At 52.0% G+C, this 20391-nt stretch overlaps 8 protein-coding genes across 8 annotated transcripts; 6 read left to right on the forward strand and 2 right to left on the reverse strand.

Annotated features, from left to right (window-relative positions):
• Nucleotides 1-2030: 2030 nt before the first annotated feature.
• On the forward strand, nt 2031-3808 carry BO95DRAFT_402656 (M48 family metallopeptidase). The gene is made up of 9 exons (XM_025583896.1): nt 2031-2469; nt 2528-2769; nt 2836-3076; nt 3143-3167; nt 3230-3275; nt 3355-3421; nt 3489-3520; nt 3576-3634; nt 3692-3808. Exons 1-9 carry the CDS (start codon nt 2122-2124, stop codon nt 3733-3735), a joined length of 1104 nt encoding a protein of 367 aa, XP_025448065.1. The 5' UTR covers nt 2031-2121; the 3' UTR covers nt 3736-3808.
• A 268-nt stretch (nt 3809-4076) lies between these two features.
• On the forward strand, nt 4077-5725 carry BO95DRAFT_437714 (FAD-dependent oxidoreductase). Its single transcript, XM_025585340.1, has one exon. It carries the CDS (start codon nt 4250-4252, stop codon nt 5537-5539), a length of 1290 nt encoding a protein of 429 aa, XP_025448066.1. The 5' UTR covers nt 4077-4249; the 3' UTR covers nt 5540-5725.
• Nucleotides 5726-5856: 131 nt separating this feature from the next.
• Nucleotides 5857-8016, forward strand: BO95DRAFT_437715 (chaperonin-containing T-complex subunit CCT8). The gene is made up of 3 exons (XM_025585341.1): nt 5857-6008; nt 6146-6516; nt 6630-8016. Exons 1-3 carry the CDS (start codon nt 5950-5952, stop codon nt 7907-7909), a joined length of 1710 nt encoding a protein of 569 aa, XP_025448067.1. The 5' UTR covers nt 5857-5949; the 3' UTR covers nt 7910-8016.
• A 241-nt stretch (nt 8017-8257) lies between these two features.
• Nucleotides 8258-9432, forward strand: BO95DRAFT_437716 (mitochondrial 54S ribosomal protein bL12m). Its single transcript, XM_025585342.1, has 2 exons — nt 8258-8558; nt 8724-9432. The coding sequence occupies exons 1-2, from the start codon at nt 8343-8345 to the stop codon at nt 9042-9044; spliced, it is 537 nt and encodes a 178-aa protein (XP_025448068.1). The 5' UTR covers nt 8258-8342; the 3' UTR covers nt 9045-9432.
• A 290-nt stretch (nt 9433-9722) lies between these two features.
• On the forward strand, nt 9723-11649 carry BO95DRAFT_477996 (uncharacterized protein). Its single transcript, XM_025590013.1, has 2 exons — nt 9723-10274; nt 10404-11649. Exons 1-2 carry the CDS (start codon nt 9767-9769, stop codon nt 11471-11473), a joined length of 1578 nt encoding a protein of 525 aa, XP_025448069.1. The 5' UTR covers nt 9723-9766; the 3' UTR covers nt 11474-11649.
• A 342-nt stretch (nt 11650-11991) lies between these two features.
• Nucleotides 11992-13955, reverse strand: BO95DRAFT_5817 (velvet factor family protein). The gene is made up of 2 exons (XM_025592073.1): nt 13252-13955; nt 11992-12994 (listed from the first exon to the last, which is right to left on the reverse strand). The coding sequence occupies exons 1-2, from the start codon at nt 13593-13595 to the stop codon at nt 12085-12087; spliced, it is 1254 nt and encodes a 417-aa protein (XP_025448070.1). The 5' UTR covers nt 13596-13955; the 3' UTR covers nt 11992-12084.
• Nucleotides 13956-17860: 3905 nt separating this feature from the next.
• BO95DRAFT_5778 (uncharacterized protein) lies at nt 17861-18273 on the forward strand. Its single transcript, XM_025592068.1, has one exon. The coding sequence runs from the start codon at nt 17985-17987 to the stop codon at nt 18192-18194; it is 210 nt and encodes a 69-aa protein (XP_025448071.1). The 5' UTR covers nt 17861-17984; the 3' UTR covers nt 18195-18273.
• On the reverse strand, nt 18206-20349 carry BO95DRAFT_437720 (uncharacterized protein). Its single transcript, XM_025585343.1, has one exon. It carries the CDS (start codon nt 20275-20277, stop codon nt 18352-18354), a length of 1926 nt encoding a protein of 641 aa, XP_025448072.1. The 5' UTR covers nt 20278-20349; the 3' UTR covers nt 18206-18351.
• Nucleotides 20350-20391: the final 42 nt, after the last annotated feature.

Consider the following 20391-nt stretch of genomic DNA (forward strand, 5'->3'; position numbering starts at 1 on the left):
TCAGCATGTTGTGGGTGTCACGACGCTTCTGCCGTTTCTTGTCACATTCCTGCAGCTACGGCCTGCATTCCTCGCGAATCGAACAATTAGCGTCCCTTTCGCTTCCCTGTCAATAGACATTTCAGCAAATCAGAGGCGCCCAACATGAGGTCACTTCCTGCCACTCTGTTGTGTGCCCGTGACATGTACACATTCCTTCTGCACTCAAAATCCCGCGGCACTGTTGCAACTCCATCCTTGGATATACTGTGGATGCTATCGATTCACGCGAAACTACTGCATAGTTTGTATCTTGCGCCCAACATCTGGGATCAAATTATTGCATCATCTCTCCTGACAAAATCAGCAGTAGTCCTGGAAATTATGCCAGAGATTTTGAACTCGGCCGAAATCAACCTGAGATTCCGTATCATTTCTTTTCTGTGCATAGCAACTCCGAATCAAGTCACTTGAAGGGGTGACAAATACGCGAAAATGTAGCCGACGAATGATTTTGCCCAAGCTTATCCCCGGCATATTTCGAGGGCATTGGTCGGCAGATATTCCTTGTATCTCTGAGCGAGGAAAATTGTGCCGTGATACGTCACTCGTCTATACACCTTATATCTCTGTCCATCAGGCGGGGTAGGACAGGTTCTTTTGCATAGCATCTACTTACCAGCATCTACCAAAATCTCCATCACTCAATGCACTCGTGCGGATTTCTGGATCAAATCTCAGGAACCCAGGCACATTGATCAAAATAGAAACATGTCCAACCTCAAGCGTTACGAGCTGTGGCTAGAATAAGTGTTAATTACTTGAAGTGCTTCTAACCGCCCGTGTTCTATAGAACCCTCTTTCCGGGCGCCTACAAGGTAAATTTGGCCATGCTTTGGTCGAAGATAGAGGATATTGGCACTACTTCCGTCTCATGAAGGATCTATTTTAGGGTCAAAGCCTGGCAATTACTTGCTCGATCCGACGCTACTCTATCAGTTTAGGATCTTAGTTGCATAATCCATTCTATTTTCCGGTTACTGCATCAGCCTTGTCCTTCACCATACTTTCCCCAGTGTATTGGCGCTCAGGTGTAGCCGCCGAACACACTCTTGGGGATTGATCATTCACAAGTACAGGGCCACGAGGGTCGTGCTTTGCATATGTTCGCACTCGCAGGTCGGCGCGTACACGAACCTTGCCATTGGATCCTTATGATTGGCATAATTAGCGATTCCAGTGTGTGGGACTTAGGGGCCTATCTGACTCCTGGGGGCTTATTCAATGTCGCTGAGAATAGCCTGATGATTCTTTCTTGGTCATCGATGTTAATTTGGGAATCCTAGATGAAAGTGCCTGGTTTCATCGTCATCCAGAACAGAGGATTGGACTGGCTATAATCTTCTTTCGGCTCGGCCTTGATGCTGCTAAGATGCATGTGGCAGATGTACGATATGCTCGATTATTTCGTTCTGCCTTGTGAAAAAGGAATCGCTCGTTCTGTACTTGATGTGAGTGCCTGAATCCCAGTATAGAAAGGATGTCAAAAAGTGGAATGGTATCCAGCTTGCGGCACTACGCAGGATGTAGTGTATGGGGCACTCAAGTTTGTAACTCATTTACTACAGACCCAGTATGAGATAAGTTTACCTCAAAGCTTGGCCAGATTATGATCTATTAATGCTTCCCCGATGAACACTTCGTTGAGTGCTGGATCCCTTGCGCAGCTCCCCACGTCTTTTGCGAGATCGTGCAAAACTAAACATTTATATATTGGTTCAGCGGTGACATGCTTTTCGGCATTCATTTCAACCTGCGCCCTACCTTGTATACCCTTAATCCAAAAAGATTTCATACAAAGTTAGTATAGACCACTTCAAGCTGTAGCCTAGTGTAGAATCTTAAAATTGTGGCTTGTTGAGGCTGCCGGACACTTTCAATACAGTAGGAACTGTACAACACAGCCGCAATCTCATTGGACAGGGCCGGGCTTCTCCGCCAACTGTCGAGATCCGATCCGCTCAGGCTCAGTTCAACCTCCGCATTCCACCTTAAGATTGAATCATCTCACAATTCATCCAGGTCGATCTTCTCTCACCGTCAGCGTGTGACTAAGCTACGTGATACATAAGTCTGAACAGCATGTTGCATCAAACAATAGGGCGGATGCTGTCTTGCGTAGTTCCCCAGACAAAGCAGACTTCTTATATCGCAGTGCAAAGCCGTATTGCCTCGACCAGGACATTCGCAAGCCATGCATCACGCTTCCGATCTGTCTCTCGACCTTTACATCAGCCACAGAGCCGTACGTTCTCAAGCTGCGGCCGTAGATGCAGCAATGGGAACTACAACCGATTCAACAACTCCGGCCGGGGCCCACGGGCGCCGCCGTTGATTTATCACCTGTTGTCGCGGGCGCGAACCGAACATTTCGTTATAATAGGCCTTGGCGCATCGGCGTTCTACTACTATAATACTGAGGTAGTGGAGGTGAGTCCGGTTCTACCTGTTCAGCCTCGAACACCAGGCACTGACAGCTGTTTCTCAGATGACCGGCCGCCGGCGGCTCAACTTCATATCCGTGCAACATGAGCTAGAGCTCGGAGAACAAGCATATCGAGAGATCCTCGCGGAGCATAGAGATCGCATACTGCCAGACTCTCACCCCGATGCTAAGGTAGTACACCGTGTACTCGAGCGACTCATCCCTCAGGCACGCGTAGAGGGCGCCCAGTGGAGAGCACACGTCATCAAAGCGGACAATGTCAGAAATGCCTTTGTTCTTCCCGGGTAGGATTTCTAGCATATAGCCTCATCCAGTGAAGAAATACGATCTCTCTAACCGGTTTGCGATAGTGGGAAAGTCTTCGTCTTCACCGGCATCTTGCCTTTCTGCAAAGATGAGGATGGTCTGGCTGCGGTCCTCGGGCACGAGATCGCGCATGTGGTTGCTCACCATAGCGCGGAGGGTATGACTCGGAATTATCTTCTGAAGTCTATTGTCACGGTTGCCTCGTTTCTCTTCGATATCTCAGCCATGATTCCGGCTTATTTGTCGCATTATCTGATTAACTTGCCCAATTCTCGGGTACAGGAGGTAACCTTCCCGTCTAGACCGGAGATGAATGAAACCGAAGACGAGACTGACCACCGTCTATTGTAGGCCGAAGCGGACGACATGGGGTTGAGTACGGAACCTGAGCCCTCTCGCCTCCTCTCAATCTAATGGCTGACTAACCTTACTTGCTAGTCATGATGGCTCGAGCCTGTTACAACCCGGAGTCTGCTATTGCCTTGTAAGTCACTTGCTGGCCAGATGCATTCTAGGCCGTTTGCTTCTTTTGTGGCAACACATGATTGCTGACTTTGTCTCAGCTGGCAGCGCCTGGTGAACAACAAAGAAGAACATGAGATTCATCAATTCTTGTCGACGCACCCTTCGGTAGGTCTCCTGATCAGCGGCCGAGACACATTTTCTATTGAGGCATATCCTAATTCATTGGCCACAGAACGAAAGTCGTATCCATGCTCTCAGTGAAAAGTACATAAGCTCCTCGACTCAACTATTGCAGCTCACTGCAACTAACCCCCTCTAGACTCAACACAGCACAGGCTATCTATCTGGATGGTGGCTGCAAGATGGTGAATGAATTCAGTATGTCGCTTTCCATCCTTGCCTGGTTCTGTATACTTTGGCTGACAATCCTTTCAGTGCCCGACTTTAGGAGAGCCTTTGCTAATCACAGGGAGTTTTGAAGCACATGATTCCGATTATCCCTTGCTACTTGTACATAAAATAATCTATGTAAATCCCCAATCCTGTATGAACACAACCCCATATAATTCGTTCTAGCCCGCACTAGGTAGTGAACCCGTACGCCAACTATATCAATCATCTCCGAATGTTCTACTCTTTTCTGGCACAAGGTCTCTCCAATAGTCCTGTTATTTATTATTACTGCCTTCGAATAGACAGCCCCAGCACATCGCCAGCGGATTGCTGACTGCCACTCGGCAAAAAGCCACACAAACTCGAGCAAGATTCCCTTCGGGCCCGAAGCTTCGGGAGGCCCGAGTTGAGCGGTATCTCGGGCCCGAACATGTCCATAGTATCTACATAGTACTTATTCTCCAACGCCCGAGCATTTAATATATATACCATGAAAGCCCAGCATCAGCAGATTATTCCGGGACCAATCCAAGCATCTCGGTCACAATATCTACCTTAAATGACCTCTAGTCCATCAATAACGACGAACAAAACCAAACCATGTCGAAACCCATCCTCATCGTCGGCGCGGGCCTCGGGGGCCTCGCCCTCGCGCAAGGCCTCAAGAAGAACAACATCCCCGTCCAGATCTACGAGCGAGACGCCAAGCAAGATTTCCGCGCCCAGGGCTACCGGCTGCGCATCGGGACCGAGGGCATCCTTGCCCTCCGGGCCACGCTGACCCCGGAATTGTTCGGCCTGTTCGAGGCAACCTGCGCGGAGAACGGGCTGCTATCCGGCGGTGCCAGGCTTGATGCTTTGTCCGGGAGGGCTTTGATCCAGCAAGTAGGCGGCGGCGGCGGCGGTGGTGGTGGTGCTGGAAGAGGCCTTCCCATCCAAGCCCACGGCTCTCTGAAGCCGTACACCGTTGACCGCGGGGTACTGCGCGAGGTGCTCATGACCGATCTGGATGACGAAATACACTTTGGGAAGCGGTTTACGCACTACGATGTCCGCCAAGGGAAGAATGGGGAGGAGAGTAGCGAGAGCACTGGAGTGATCGCGTTCTTCGACGACGGGACCTCGGAGGAAGGCGCCTTGCTCGTCGGCGCGGACGGACTACGATCGCAAGTGCGCAAGCAGCTCCTGTCGCCGTCCTACCCGTTCTTGGACACGGGCATGCGGATCGTGTACGGCAAAACCTACATCACGCCAGAGTTTGAACAGCGCTTTGCGCGAGAGGCCATGGGGGGAATGTCCCTGGTCACCGAGAGGGAGACGGAGGCGCCGAAGACGCTGCTGCTGGAAGCCATTCGGTTCCCGCAGGCGGATACGCCAGTGCGCGGGATCCAATTGCCGAGGGATTATGTGTACTGGGTCTTACTGGCGCATAAAAATGATATCCCGTTGGGAGATGAGGAGGCGTTGAGGTTGGACGGGGACGGGTCGGCGAGGTTGTCATTGGAGCTTACGGCGGAATGGGATGCGTCTGTGAGGGTCTTGTTCGAGGAACAGGATCGGAACCAAACATCCACGTTGAGGATCTGTTCTGTGAGGCCGGATGTCCCGGCCTGGAACGCACATGCGACGGTGACGCTTCTCGGAGATGCGATCCATGCCATGCCTCCAACTGGCGGCATGGGCGTAAACACTGCACTGCGCGACGCGGAGGATATAGTGCGGAGGATTGTTGAAGTGAATGGGTCAAGAGGTGTGGATGTGGATCTGGTCGCAGGGTATGAGGAGAGTTTAAGGAAATTTGCGAGGGAAGCAGTCAGACTCAGTTGGGAAGGAGGACGAAGAGGATTCGACTTGAGACCAGCTGAGACATGTGAGGAAATAGTTTTGTGAGATAGTTGTTTTCTGAAGGGGACGAGGGAAGGTGTTGGCTGTGGGTTGGTGGCAGGTTGGCTATGCATGTATTGATCTCTCCTCACATACACAGCGCATATTCCAGCAATATTCTCTGGCTCCTCGTTGACAGGAGAGCATGCAGTAGTTGCAGTAGTTGCCCATGGCAAGTAATATAGAAAGTGGTGCAAGAATTGGAAGATCAATGCTCCGTCGTAGAAGGGGAAAGTTGTAAATGGATAAGCATGCCGAGCCCCTCCGCGTGCAAACCAAACAAACAGTCGCCGCCAGACCGTCTCCAAGCTCCGTCGAAAATTCCCAGAACAGCTACAGGCCAGTGTTGAGGAAGTGTCCCCTTACTCTCTCTATTTGGATATTTCCCCAAACTCCAGAGGAAGTATCCCTTCATCATGTCACTGTCTCTTCCCGGACCCTCCCAGGCGGGTCTTTTCAAGCCTGGGTACCAGAGGTAAGCGAAAGCCCACTCGTGGAATGTCCCCGCCCCCCAAGCCATCAATACCGCCAGGTTCAGCAGGCCAGTAAACTTATATGATATGGATTGAGGTTATGATCATAGAACAGCGGCTGACACTTCATTCTCTATAGCCACGATGCCGAAGATGGTGCCGTCATTCGCAACATCGAAGCCTGCCAGGCTATTGCTCAGACTGTCTTGACGTCGTTGGGCCCTTACGGTCGCAACAAGATTGTCATCAACCATTTGCAGAAAATGATCCTTACTTCGGATGCGGCTACCATTCTCCGTGAACTGGAGGTTGTGCACCCCGCTGCTAAGCTGCTGGTGATGGCCAGTCAACAGCAGGATCAGGAGATGGGAGATGGTACCAACTTGGTCATTGTTCTCGCCGGAGAGTTGTTGAAGAAGGCCGAGGAGTTGCTGCGCATGGGCTTGAAGACGAGTGATATTGTTCAGGGCTACGAGAAGGCACAAAACTTTGCGCTCAAGACGCTAGAAGGTGGGTTGATTCTTCCGGCCAGGAGCGCTCGGCGGCCTCAGGGGCTGCCATGAAACAACGAACCAGGCAGACAACGAGTGACTCAACAATCACTGACGCTTACTTGACAATAGATCTCGAGGTCGATCGCCTTCAAGAACTCCGCTCTCAGACCGAGCTTACCAAGGCTCTCCGCACAGTCGTCGCCAGCAAGCAGTCCGGAACCGAAGATCTTCTGGCCTCTCTGGTTGCAGAGGCTGTCCTTGCTGTCCTCCCCAAGAACCCCGCCAACTTCAATGTCGACAACGTTCGTGTGGTCAAGATCATGGGAGGTGGCTTGGAGCAGTCTCGTGTGGTCAAGGGTATGGTTCTTGGCAGAGAGCCTGATGGTGTGATCAAGAAGGCTACCAAGGCCAAGGTTGGAGTCTTCAGCTGCCCCATCGACATCTCTCAGACCGAAACCAAGGGTACCGTGCTGTTGAAAAACGCGCAGGAAATGCTGGACTTCACAAAGGGTGAGGAGGAGCGTTTGGAGGCGGCTATCAAGGAACTTTACGATTCTGGTCTGCGTGTGGTCGTCTGCGGTTCCACCGTTGGTGACCTGGCCATGCACTTCCTTAACCGCTTCAACATCCTTGTGATCAAGATCCTCTCGAAGTTCGAGCTGCGCAGACTGTGCCGTGTGGTCGGCGCCACCCCTCTCGCTCGCCTGGGCGCCCCGATGCCCGACGAGATGGGTAGCATCGATGTTGTCGAGACTACCGAGATCGGCGGTGACCGGGTGACCGTCTTCCGTCAAGAAGATGCCAACGCTGTCACTCGTACATCCACCATTGTCCTGCGTGGCGCTACCCAAAACCATCTCGATGACGTTGAGCGTGCGATCGACGATGGTGTCAATGCAGTCAAAGCTATCACCAAGGATCCCCGCCTGGTTCCTGGTGCCGGTGCCACCGAGACTCAACTTGTGGAGAGAATCTCCGCCTTCGCGGATAAGACTCCTGGCTTGCCCCAGCACGCTATTCGCAAGTACGCCGAAGCGTTCGAGGTGGTTCCTCGCACCCTGGCCGAGTCGGCTGGTCTGGACGCTACTGAGGTTCTGTCTCGTCTCTACACCGCACACCACCGGTCTGCCAAAAATGATGAGTCGGAGGAATCGTCTGCAGACGAGGGCAGCTCCGAGAAGGAGGAGCCTTACTGGACCACGGGTGTGGATTTGGAGATTAGCTCTTCAGCTGGAACCCTTGACGCCGTGGAGGAGGGCATCCTGGACCTGCTAGCATCCAAGAGCTGGGCCATCCGTCTCGCGAGCGAGGCTGCCCGCACGGTGCTCAGCGTTGACCAGATCATTGTTGCTCGACAGGCCGGTGGTCCCAAGCCACCGGGCCCCAACCCCAACTGGGATGAGGATTAAATGTAATATTTAGGAGAATATGATATCCATTGGAGGCTCAAAAGCATGGAATGTGATAGAGACACGATAATCATGAATTGCCCATTGACCTATCCATGGGCATCTGTATATTTCGCAGGCTCTAGTAACAGTAGTGGTAGATGATTATTCTCGTCCGTACATCCTGGAATACTTCGTCTACTGCTGCTGATCTTTTCTATAATATACCTGACCGTTCCTGATATACATAGTGAGTACTCGATTCTCTGTTGACAGAACGCCGACTAGCGGGTGCCGGTATCACGTGATGCGACTGGATTTTCCGGACCGAGACTCGACTTTCTTTTCCCGCAAAGGCACTTTTCGAGCATTCGATCACTTCGAGCAGCTTGAATCCCCTTGGCCTAGCCACCTTCTGTCGCCCCCGTCCAGATCGCCTCCTTTTACGCCCAGCATGTCCATGTCTACCCAGTTCGCAGCTCGCTGCTGCAGACAGGTTGTCCGCCCTACCGCTTCCCTGCGCGTTTCCTCCGCTTCATACCTGTCCAGCAGCCGGAGATGGCAATCCACGGAGTCTGCTGCTCCTGCCAACCCCAAGATCACCCAGATTGTCGATCAGATCAGCCAATTGAACCTGTTGGAGACTGCCGACTTGGTCGCTAGCTTGAAGGTGCGTTTCTTGCTTCTCCTCTGGCCCTGTCGCAACAGCTTCCACCCAGGACTTGTTGATACCGGGTTCCTATCAATCGAATTGTCTCGGCCCCAATCGCTCATGTGATGTGATCGCTTGAAACTCACTGAGATCGTTGCTGACGAGGACCTTGTCACCTTGTAGTCCCGCCTCAACATCCCCGACCTTCCCGTCGGTGGCTTCGCCATGGCTGCTGCCCCCGCCGCTCCCGCCGCCGCCGAGGAGGAGGAGGCTCCTGTCCAGCAGGAGAAGACTCTGTTCAACCTGAAGCTTGAGTCCATCGACGCCGCCTCCAAGGCCAAGGTCATCAAGGAGATCAAGAACATGCTCGGTCTGTCCCTGGTCGACAGCAAGAAGTTCGTCGAGTCGGCGCCCAAGACCCTGAAGGAGTCCGTCCCCAAGGAGGAGGCCGAGAAGATCATTGAGACCCTCAAGGCCGTCGGTGCCAAGGTCACCATGGACTAAGAGCGGACTATCGTCTGACGGGTCCGTGGGGGGACTTTCCTTTGTAATGCTACCCGGTCCATCTGGGTTCGCTCTGTGGCTGGCTATCATTTTCTGGGATGATAGGACAGAAGACGAAAGAACCTGGATGGCCTGGAACGTTGTGATTGGGCTGCATCATCGAGCTGGAGTTTTTATCTCGCACCACCCTTTTCTTTTTATTGTATTGTGTTCTGTTATATCACCCTTTTCTTTATTATCTTTTTTCTCCGGTCCCTATATCTCTTGAGATTCTATTTTCTTTCTGATATAAACGGAAAGCGGGAAAAAGGCGGCGAATGTACATTATCATCTGTATCGAATGGACAATGTGGAAACAAGAGGAAAGAAACTTGTTGTGGTCTCTCTGTCATCCGAGTTTTGACAACAAATCATCATGGGCTCGTACGTGGTATTTCTAATGAGACGAGTAGCTGTCAAGTCTGTTTTAGATGAAAGAGTACGACGGTGGAAATGCGCGACAGACGTCGGTCATCTTGGGAGACATCTGCGCGAGGTGCTGATCAGTCCATTGTATTCTGGCGCCATTGTTATTGTTTTCTTTTCTGGCGTGGATGTCGAAAAGTGGACGGGAATGCGGAAAGCCCGAACTCCATCCAGATTTCTTCCTCCCCTTCTCCGCCTTTGCATCAACCCACCCTTCCTGAAGTTCACTTCTTGTACGCCCCTCCTATCGATTCGCCATGTCTCTCCCTGGGTCCTCACGCAGCATCAGACGACAATGCCAATTACGTCTGCATTCGGGCATAAGCCCCTTCCCGAGCCTGCACTATAGCTCCAACCTGCACCCCCGCCTTGCCCAAGATCACTTCCACCTCCAGCATAATCATCTCGCACCTCGACCTCCGCTCAGTTCCTGCTTCCACACCACTTCATCCTACAATGCCTTGTATCGAACTCCTCGGAAGTCCCCTGCGCTCCGACGCGCCGCCAACATGAGGGATGCCCGCGTGTCTTCTCCTCCCCGCCCTGCAGGAATCGGCCCGGAGTCTCACATCACCGGCGACCTCACCGTTCACAAAAAGTGGCTCGCAACAGGAGGCATGGACAACTGGGCGGATGCCGTCCTTAACAGAGACCTCAAAACAGATATCACGTGGCCAATCTTCGAAGCCACCGGCCTACACTTGCTAGAGTGTGCTCATGGCGGCCCTCCCACCCTGGCCGCAATTGAAAATAACCCGCGCAACTGTACGTGACATTTTTCTCTCTAACCCTCGCTTTCAGGCGTGACGAATCCCGGAGGGGGGGGGGGGGTCACCCGTTGCTCCTAAGAAGGTCGAACACTAACCATGTTTCCTCAAATTGGGGAACCATTAGTGACGCCCTTGGAAGTGTTCAAAATCGGCAAGCTCATCCTCCCGCTCCACCAACCCTTCCAGCACTGGGTCTCCTCGGCCAGCGCCCTAGCCAAAGTCCGGCCCGCGATCTACATCCAAGCAGCCAACTACCTAAAGGAGATGCGCGCACACAACAAGAGCCAGTCCGCGCCACCGCCGCCGCCGCGCGACGTGCCGATCCTGCAAGCCGTCGAAGCCCTGGCGACGGGCCCTTTTCCCGACCCGCGCGCCATGCACCTCCACGCGCGGGTCCTCTGCCACCGACAACAGTACCGCGAGGCGATGGCCCTCCTGGACGAGATCCTCGAGCTGATCTACCCAGCCAAGAAGCTCGAACCGGGCTTCGAGACGGGGCTGTACTTCCCGCCCATCGACTCCTTCTGGGACACCTACATGTGGGTCCAGGGCCTCATGCTGGACCACAAGTACCGGACCAAACACACCCCCGAGGAGATCTACCGCCGGGCCGCCGAGGAGTTCCAACAGCCGGAGTACCTGGTGCGGTACGCGGGCCACCTGCGCGAGCAAGGCCGGTGGGACCAGTACGAGAAGTACATGCACATGGCGGTCATGGCGGGCCACCGCCGGGCCACCCGCCGGCTGGCGTGCTACTACTACCTCATCGCGCAGGGGCGGTACCCGCGGCGCGGGCAATCCGCCGCCGCTGCCGACTTCCGCCCGGTCGACCCCGCGCAGGAGGGCCAGGGCTTGCTGCAGGAGAGGCACCGCCCGTGGTGGCAGCGGCTCCGCGACGAGATCTGGGCCGAAGCCCGCCGGCCGTCGCTGACGCACTACCGCGCCATGGCCCGGGAGCTGTTCGAGCTGGCGGCCGCGTATGGGAGCCCCGAGTCCGTCGTCGTCGCCGCCGTCATGGCCCGCGAGGAGGGCCGCCTGGCCGAGGGCGAGCAGATGATTCACACTATGCTTCGCGCCCCCCAATTGCAGGGTCCCGAGTGGGCGCAGGTCAAGGTGGACGTGCAAAGCCTTCTGGAGAAATGGGGGGATCTGCAGTTCAAGTTCAAGATTCCGGAAGAGTACTTCGTCCTCTAGGCCAGAAAACAGACAAGGAATTCAACAAAATGAGAGTTGGGTTGCCCTCTTCTGCGGAGTGGTTTTGTGACGCTGTATCGGACTCGGTGAAGTGGGGTGTGGGCGGCTTTGTTGAAAGCTCGATTTCTTCTGTGTGCACTCTTAATAATGACTGTGATACCCAAGTATAGACTAAGAACGTTGTTCCAATACAAGAGAGATCCCGGAGCAGTGGGGAGGGAGGCGCAGTAGATGGTGCGATTGCGACTGACGCGCTTAGGTGGAATATTCATGGTTACCAGGATCGGAAAGTATGACAAAGCCCAAGTTTGAAGAGAGAACTTGACTATCCATCGTAACGCCACCCCTGTGCTCGTCGTAGCGCGACTGCATACCTATGATCGCTCTCTGCGTAATGTCACTCCTCCCACCAGAATCATTCATCATATCGTAGAAGAAGAAAAAAAAAAGGAAAATTGAAAGAGAGATATAAAACACGGAACATTATCTGGGGGGTGGGGAAAATCGAAAAGTTCTCTACTTTCCTCCTTTTCCAGCACAACGCGGTCAAAAAACCCTTGTCATAATTTCCCCCAAGCTGCGGACAGAAGCACTTTGGAGCGTTCGACCTATCACCTCCTTCGACCCTTCCCTTTCCCTTTCCCCCGCGTCTTCAATTCTACAAACCCAAGCTCCTTCAATCCTTCTGTCAAAAGGGACGAATCCCTCATTCCAGGAAAGTCCTTGGCCGGGAACACGCGGAAAGGATTCGTCCAGGCCTCGGCAAGGATCGGCATCGACTTGCCAGTGTCTTCCACATGACCCCAGTTCATCAGACGAAATTGGAGGCGGTACAGTCCAGCTGTACGGACAGAAAGGTCGGAGAAGATGTAGAACGTAGCAGGCTGTCCCGGGGTGTGTGGGGTGCCGTGGTAAGTGGTCGGTGGCAGGTATGCGCCCGTTTCGGGTGCGTAGTAGCCCGACGAGGATGGATGGGCTGGCGCTGTGCTGGGGTCCGGATCTTCATCGACATAGAAAGGTGACACGAAAGCTTTTCCGGATAGCAGAGGAGTAGACTGTCCGTGGCTCAATTCATCCGCTCTACCCGTACCGTCGGCGTTCACGTCTGGTTGAGAGAATCCGGGTTCGGGGATGAGAAAACAGCCCACAGTAAATCGCGGATCTTGGAGGATGTCGTTGTCGTCAGAGGATTTCGGATCGAAGTCTGTCAGAAGCATTTGGATGATGGGAGGTGGGTCGATAGGCCGTCGGTCTCTATCACCTGCGCCACAAGCTCGCGCAGCCAAAGGCTGCTGTCTGATGTGAAGGTGATATCGTGAGGTTGAGGACGGTCGCCGCGGGGGAGGGGACGGCGTAGGCGAATGGTGAAGCAGTCTTTCAAATCCAGAAGGCATACTCGTCGTACTCTGCCTTTGGGGCTGTTGTATCTGACGCTTCTCCGCGGCCATGCTGGCGGAAGACCCCCCCGTACAATCATAACAGTGACCAGGACTTGGGACAGCCGTGCGGAGTTCGCTGTTTCTGCCAGCAGGAATTAGTGACTTGACCGGAAGAAAGCACATGGCACTTTTTGTCGCAGCTATGGAGGGAGGATGTGGGAGCAAAGTACAGTGATGGTAACCTGCACGCGCATGCTCATTATGAAAATGTAAAACGGAAGCATGCGTGCATGACCCAGTCAAAAGATGACAGAACCATGATCACGCATCTGAGCTTGAACGAGCCAAAGCCGACAAAAGAATGGAATGGAAACTAAGAGCTAGGAAAATGAGGCATACTCCACGTTTCTCAAGACATTGGACCGTTGAGCCCCAAAGTGAGCTGGACTACCAGTATTATATGGATGAACCGAAGGGACATCATGCTTCGGATGGGCGACACTATCCCAGAGCCTCTCCTGATAGGGCAATCTAGAGTTGAAAGCGGTAGATGCGACAGTGGGATCATAAGCCTGACTGGCTGAGCCAGGAAATAAAAAGCGCGGTAGCTCGTCCGTGGGATGAGAATGACTCGGAGCTCCTTTTAGCGCCTGATGGTCGTCGCCAGCGGCTTGGGCCCGCCCATCAGAATATTGCCCGCTGGATGTGGCATGTCTCCATTGATGCAGCGGCGTCCTCGACATCTAGACAATTGGCGCTCGGAAGCTCTCCTTCCGGTAATTCTTGTTCCTGGTTATCTCCTTGGGAATTGCTTTTCTGTGACTTTTCTTCTTGTCGGTGGGTCTTGTTTCCTCTTCCTATCGGCAAGTGCTAAGAACTGATCCCACAGGTCTTTTTCTGTAGAGTGAACATCCATATATAGGATCACGAATTGATGGGTCGAACCAAAAGCTCAATAAGATTAGGGCGCACTCGGTGATGCCCAAAAAAGGGAGACAAACAAGAATGGGATGACACTTGACTCGAATGAAATGATAGCGCGCGGCGGCATAATAATAGGTTCCAGACGGAAAGTAGCTTCGCAGAATTATGGTAGGGATGTAGAAACACGGCTTTTGAGGGGCGGCTTTTAGGGAAAATTCAAGGGCCCAAAGAACATGGTCCGCCGTTGGTGGACGTTCCTACGAGGAGAACTGGTAGAGTAACAGTCATCTATTAGTTCGTCCTGACGAATGCCAGAAATTTTTCCACAAAGCGATTGTTTGGGAAGGGGTATAGAGTGGGAGGGGAAATATGTAGGGAAAATCAGAAAAGAAAAGAGTTCCACCGACCTCCATCCAACCAGCTCATAGCACCACTTGTGCGGCTGCAGGTAGTGACGATGGAGGTACTGAGATTTGCAGTCAATCCGCTGCTTATAAGGCGTTTTGGCTTGTCGGATGACGCAACTGATTCAGCGACGATAGGAAAGGTTGACTAACCCTAAATTAAGCAGTAATCTGCAAATTTGAACCCATTCCATATGTGGCCGTGAAAGGAAAAGGAAAAGAAAAGAAAAGAAACAGATCCGGGGAAATTGGCAGACGGGGTAATACTTTTGTGAGAGAGCCTGTGCGTGCCCACTGTGTATGTGTGTGGCATTGCGCGAAAATCAAGACTTGCAGCAACACTGCGTCCCTGACAGGATCCAGCATGGTCTATTCCCGGATCCTGGGATTTCTATCGAACGTCTGGTCTCCAGTCGTTCGAATACAGCCCCGAAGAGGATGGTACTGAGACAGTCTCCGTTGGTAGTGTGACAACACATTATCAGTGTCTGGTACTAACCGAGCGAGGCCGGCAGGAGCCTGAAAGAGGTCTTGGTCATCAACAAACGAACACCAGAAGCAGCTGCTTATATGGTCTCCCGCAAGGTGTTCGCTGTAAAGAAAAGAACAATGAGCACCGGTCTAGTATGGATGCAGACATGAATAGCGCTTCCGAGTGTCCCAGAATTCGTAGATAGAAAGGCAGCTTGATGAGGCAGATTAACCACCACCGTGAAGTAAACTAGTCCAACAAGCCGCCTGATGCTGAATCAGATGAGGGGTCAATCATCTCAGAATCCCTGACCTCTTTGAATATCACCCCCTTGTGAAACCAGGGAGACTGCTGTTTGGTTTTGCTGCGCCACTGTTTGAAAAGACGCAGCACCAAGGGGAATTGTGTAAAGATGAGAACGCGACGTAGCGAGGGGTCGGTGGTTGCAGATCGTACCGCATGATGCAGAATCAGCACATATTGTCATTAGAACCGCTGATTGGTCCATGTGTATAATTGTCAGTTCAGAATAATCAGTGATACGCCAGATACCCGCGGACTTCCATGATCGCTTTTGACAGCGACTCGTTCCCCTGCAGATGGAGAGGCTACCAGGGATTCATGTGAGCAAGAAATATATGCGACTACCGCAGTGATGGTCTGGTATTGGTATTCCCCAATACAGAAGTAGCCTGCAGCATCTTGAACTCGAAGGGAGAGGAAAATGACGTTGTAGGATTTGTAAAGAACCCACTAGAAAGCTGTTTTGGTGGAGTCGAGGAGTTCCATCACTGTATCCGAGCTGCCGGTCCCATACGGAACTCTGTCCCGAGACAAAAACCTGCAGGTAAATACAATCGCTCGCAGCAGGATAACCAGTACTCCGGAGTAGGTGATCAATTTTGACCGCAAAATCTCAAATCTTGCCATCCTGTCATGCAGTCTCGAATACCTTTGCAAATGCATCACCTTCGAGGTTCGGGCCTCTTCTGGCTTCGAGGTGAGTTTGGATTACAAACTCGCTGCCAACTCTTTTGCTGTGGCTCATCATCTTACATCGAAGCAGGAGCATTTGACAGCTGAAGAAGACTGTAAAGAACAAACACCAGTGACAGTTGTGGGGAACGGGATAGTCGTCGCTCATGGTTCCAGCCGCTGCTGATGGTGGCGTGCTGTGGCTATTGGATTATTGCACGGGCCACTACGGAGACGGTAGGCCATAGTGCTGGGAATCCATAGTTAGACTAAGCGTAGCCGGAATAGACTATCCTCGACAGGGCTCGATTGCAATGTCAAAAAGGCGTTGCCAAATAAGAAAGGTGAGGAAAGCGGTTTTGTCAGGCGACAAAAGATTGCAAGGCCCGTGCCGTCTCTCTTCGATAGTGCTTAGGATAATAAATCCATAGTACAGAGTACATTCGCTTGAGTGATGCGTGTGTGGCTTCTAGTCTGGCGAGGTAAGCTTTTCATCCTTGTGATGCGGTATATGATCCCTTGAATGGCCACCGCCCCAGACTGTTTCATATTTGCTGACTGGTATAGCGTAGTTAGTGCTCTGACCCACATCCAAGGTCTAAAGCGAAAGTTTCTTTAACCGACAAAGGAGGTGGTGCTATTAGTGCATTAGCATCGTAGCGATTGTTCGCCTTTCGCGACTTGGCGAACAAGGCTACTGCATGTGAGTGGTTGCCTTACCGACAAGAACAAATGATGTGTCTTGACGGTTGAATGGCTCCCCTGGGTTCTGTGGATTTGGCTGTATGCTGGCGGATTTTAGCACCAGCCAGGAAGTGGTGGTTCTCCCTGTGATCCACGCAGTCCCTTAAAGTTCCTGGAATTTATGTGTACTTAGTGCCCACTCTTAGGTTTGCGTTCGGGTAGCTGTTGGTCTGGACCTCTGGCTCTGGAGGCTACCATACTGCAGCCGTTAGCAGGACAATAACTACAATGACGGCCCTGCTTGTGCACACGACGAACCTTCAATGCTGCAAGCCCTGTTTTTCAAGGTTCTGGTACCGCTTCATCCTCGAATCCCTTTCCCCATGTCTTGCGGCCGCAGCCCTGCGTTTGCATTGAGGTAGCGAGGCTACCAGGCAGTCGCTGACTCGACCGAGGCAGCTGGATTTCACTTAGCGCTGCGTGTAGGCAGCCCCGAGCCACCAGCCTCGAGCAGGCAGCTGGAACATTTCCCAGTTCGCAATACGAGGTCCCCGAAGGCGACCGCACCCCAGGAGAATCAAAGCGACAGAGTAGTCATTCCGGGAAATGTCGGGCTTAATCCAGCAAAATATAGTGGCGCGCTCAAACCGGGGAGATCTGAGCATTATCTCCTTAGACTGGTTCACACGACGCTAAGGTGGAGTGGGAATGTATCGAGTGGACTTGAAATGAATCGCCGATAAGTCCCAAAGAATTACCACTGAGGAGGAGCATCGAAGGGGAAGATCTGGAGAGGTGGAGTGGAGGAGGTAGGGGGAGGAAAGAAGGAAGGGGGTGAATCAAGTGACCGGCACCCCATCACAACACAAGCAATTTGGCCCCGTCCATTGCACCTCCGCCATAGAGCCGGTTTCAGGCGTCGCCATACCTAACTTAAGCGTCTGGCAGTACTTTCGACCACATAGGCTATGTGCCCGGTGTGAAGTGGGAAAGGGAAGCAGAGAAGGCTCAGACTCCGGTTGGGGTATTCCCATCATGACGGTTGGAGTACACCGGAACCAGACTTCGTCGACCAGACAACAGTTACCTCGAACTCCCATTCACCTTACGTGGGGCTCTCTGGCTGAGCCTCTCTGGACACAGATGTCTTCAGCATGATGGCTGTGATGTTAAACATGAAATTTGACACCAAGGCACACTTTACAGTCCGAACCAGAACATCATTCGATCAGAAAGACTCCTCGGAGATGCACTGCACGGATACCGAAACAAAAAAAAAACCTGAATTGGGGCCAGGTGCCATCTGGACAAATAGGCGAAAAAAAGAGAGAAAAAGAGAGAGAAGGAAACATAGAAGGAAAAAGCAAATTAGCAACTATTCCGAGTGCATGGCGCTATCACCTCCGATCCCTCTTGGATGCTGATCCCCAGGCATAAGGCAGCTCTACGAATCTTGATGCAATCAGATTATTCGCTCAGATGAAGAGAGAACTAGTGCATTGGGCGTAAGGGAGCAGGGATGACCTGGCGTCCAGACCGACAAGCTTCGTTGTGTCTGTACCTCTGTGGCACTCACCAAGTCAAAGGATCCTAGTACTCTCGAATTTTGCATTGGCTTCTAGGCAAAGGCAAATCAGCCCAGTGTTAACACAATACTGCTATTTACTTGGTAAATGCCAGAGCACAACAGGCTGTGTCTCTGCTATATATGGTTCGTACTGTCTATGTTCGTCCACGGAGAAAGCATTGCAATCACTAAAGATATTCTACTTTGGGTGCTTGGGGCGATATCTTCAAGTCACATATCTACGAATCTCTATCGTAGATACTACTCCGTTCCTCGACTAGATAATTGGCTACATTGTACCATCTCGGTTGGATAAGAGTATACCAAGCCTAAAGCGTATTTACCATATTCTACATCCGGTTGTCGCACACAGGTACTGTATTTTACAGGCAGGAAAGGGTCGTGGCTGCATGCCTCGAGTCACAAGACCTCTGCGTACAAATGAAGCCTAGATATGATAATAACAGCCTCCCTCATGGTAACAAGTCCGGGCTTGGATCCACATCAACATAATATCTCGTCGCACCACTACCGATTGGAGTGACACGATTGCTAGAGCAGTGTGTCGGTCGGTCATTGAAAAGATTAACACTCAGGATGGAATTTAGACCGAATCGCAGATTCGAAGGTCCTGCTTCTATGCAATGTTGGCTTGCGCCATGGACAGGTCCAACGAAGACCGCAACCAGCTGCCCATGAAAGCGATCCCAAGCAATAATATGTCCCGTCTGTTTCCAGTTAGTGGCATCTTGCGAGTTTCGCCCTTGAGGCATCTTTGGCCTTGCGACCAAGTATCCAAGCTGCATCAAATGCAGGGATCGCTTGCCGGCAAGACATTGACCGCTAGGATCAAGGCTAACGCGAAGTAAACCTAGCGTAGAGGGTGTCCAAGGCTTGGGAAAGTCTGTTCTAATAGACGAAAGAGATTCTGGAAATTCAAGTGGGGCATTCTGGGGACACCAAGCGTACTCCATATTTGTATCAGCATCAGCGATGGCCAGACTAGACAACAGCCTCCCGTCATGCTCATTGAGAGAATCGGCAATCTGACCAAGGTCAGCTTTTGATTTTGAGCATCCAAAGGAATGAATTTGTGTGAGAAGCCGCTCAACGCTTTCATAGCCAGTGCTATCCCCATCGATGGTCAACAATGGTTGCTCGCTAGCAACCGTGAGGGGTTCAGAAGCACTTGAATGAAGTAGCAAGTTGGATTGCCAGCGGATGCCCAGCCGATTCTCCATGTCTGTGAGAAGTTGATTCAGAATCTCAGTATGTTCTACCTCGCCGATTAAGGAAGCTTGCAGTTTATCAGCGGGGAAAGCGTAGCACAGTGACTTGGCAGTTGAGAAGAATGGTAAAGTATTATTGGCGCGCTCCGATATCTGGTTCAAGAATGTAATAGCTCGTTGCGTATCGCCGGCGTCAATCAAGGCCTTCACGCACGTATAGGCAGCTTGAAATTGATTCTTGTGTGATTCAGGCGACAGATCATCTATGAGTCTAGCCCATAGAGCTTTCTGTAGTGCCTTGCTGTTGAATTTGACGAGCAAGGTGAAATAAGAGCCAGACCATGAGTTCCGATGGCCAGGCTCTGCCCAATATAAAATATCATGCAAGCGATTGTTGCTCGGTTGGGCATCTCCAGTTACTAGGTCAATCATCGCACCCATGTCCCGAGTTTCCTCGCAGAATGCAAGATACCTTGAGGCATCAAGGAGAGCGTGAACTAGGAGTCTGCTCTCGTTCGGACCTAAGCGTTGCAAACCACAGGCTAGATAGCCTTCCAAGTAGCGCTTGAGACCCGGAACTGAGAATGCGAGTGCTGCATAGTACATGCCCAGTACGTACAGACGCTTCGAGCAATGCCCATTGATCCTCTCTACCCGCGTAATAATCCCATGAATAGCGGAGAGAACCTCTCGGAACTGATTGTGCCGTTCGCAGAGTGCTAACGCTTTCGATAGAGGAACGCATTGTCGGGACTGTAGAAGTCTGCATCCTTCCTTGTTTATCACATTACTTTCAACGAAGTCTTGCAGATCAGGAAGACTTCTTATTTGACTGGTATCGAGGCGCGAGGCCTTGGGCGCGTGTCTTTCAGGGTCTGGCCAAAGAGTAGCCAAAAGTGGCGAAGGAAGGGAGAATGTCGGCCACTTATTCTGTAGGATTTGCGATAGATGCGATTCCAAGATTGGATCAGATGAATTATGCTCAGGCCGTTTCAGCGTAGCAGTCAGGGCAAACCGAAGTGTTTGGGACGGAGTGGCCTCAGGATATGGAGACCTCTGCTTAGCGCAAAGGTCAACGTGGCGACGAAGCTTTATGTGACATGACACTGATCTCCTGTCCAGTCTGCGCCTAGATACAAGCAAGTGGCTATGATTCCGTGGCTTTAACATGGAGATGAAATAGAATGGTTGGGACTAGAGGTCGATCAACCAGAGTATATTGTATTGTATGACATGCTTCTGTGGGGGTGAGTGGGCGGGCGGGTCGGGGGAGGAGATAAGGAT

This window comes from Aspergillus brunneoviolaceus (assembly GCF_003184695.1).
Source record: "Aspergillus brunneoviolaceus CBS 621.78 unplaced genomic scaffold BO95scaffold_1, whole genome shotgun sequence".
Taxonomy (NCBI): Eukaryota; Fungi; Ascomycota; class Eurotiomycetes; order Eurotiales; family Aspergillaceae; genus Aspergillus; species Aspergillus brunneoviolaceus.

Coding starts and splice junctions, on each gene's coding strand:
- BO95DRAFT_5778 (XM_025592068.1), top strand. CDS start 17,985: ATGCCAGAGCACAACAGGCTGTGTCTCTGCTATATATGGTTCGTACTG.
- BO95DRAFT_402656 (XM_025583896.1), top strand. CDS start 2,122: ATGTTGCATCAAACAATAGGGCGGATGCTGTCTTGCGTAGTTCCCCAG. Junction 2,770..2,835: donor AATGCCTTTGTTCTTCCCGG/GTAGGATTTCTA, acceptor GGTTTGCGATAG/TGGGAAAGTCTTCGTCTTCA. Junction 3,077..3,142: donor CCAATTCTCGGGTACAGGAG/GTAACCTTCCCG, acceptor CGTCTATTGTAG/GCCGAAGCGGACGACATGGG.
- BO95DRAFT_437715 (XM_025585341.1), top strand. CDS start 5,950: ATGTCACTGTCTCTTCCCGGACCCTCCCAGGCGGGTCTTTTCAAGCCT. Junction 6,009..6,145: donor TTCAAGCCTGGGTACCAGAG/GTAAGCGAAAGC, acceptor CATTCTCTATAG/CCACGATGCCGAAGATGGTG. Junction 6,517..6,629: donor TGCGCTCAAGACGCTAGAAG/GTGGGTTGATTC, acceptor ACTTGACAATAG/ATCTCGAGGTCGATCGCCTT.
- BO95DRAFT_5817 (XM_025592073.1), bottom strand. CDS start 13,595: ATGTCGAGGACGCCGCTGCATCAATGGAGACATGCCACATCCAGCGGG. Junction 12,995..13,251: donor AATGTCTTGAGAAACGTGGA/GTATGCCTCATT, acceptor TCCTGCTGGCAG/AAACAGCGAACTCCGCACGG.
- BO95DRAFT_477996 (XM_025590013.1), top strand. CDS start 9,767: ATGTCTCTCCCTGGGTCCTCACGCAGCATCAGACGACAATGCCAATTA. Junction 10,275..10,403: donor TGAAAATAACCCGCGCAACT/GTACGTGACATT, acceptor GGGAACCATTAG/TGACGCCCTTGGAAGTGTTC.
- BO95DRAFT_437716 (XM_025585342.1), top strand. CDS start 8,343: ATGTCCATGTCTACCCAGTTCGCAGCTCGCTGCTGCAGACAGGTTGTC. Junction 8,559..8,723: donor ACTTGGTCGCTAGCTTGAAG/GTGCGTTTCTTG, acceptor GTCACCTTGTAG/TCCCGCCTCAACATCCCCGA.
- BO95DRAFT_437714 (XM_025585340.1), top strand. CDS start 4,250: ATGTCGAAACCCATCCTCATCGTCGGCGCGGGCCTCGGGGGCCTCGCC.
- BO95DRAFT_437720 (XM_025585343.1), bottom strand. CDS start 20,277: ATGTTAAAGCCACGGAATCATAGCCACTTGCTTGTATCTAGGCGCAGA.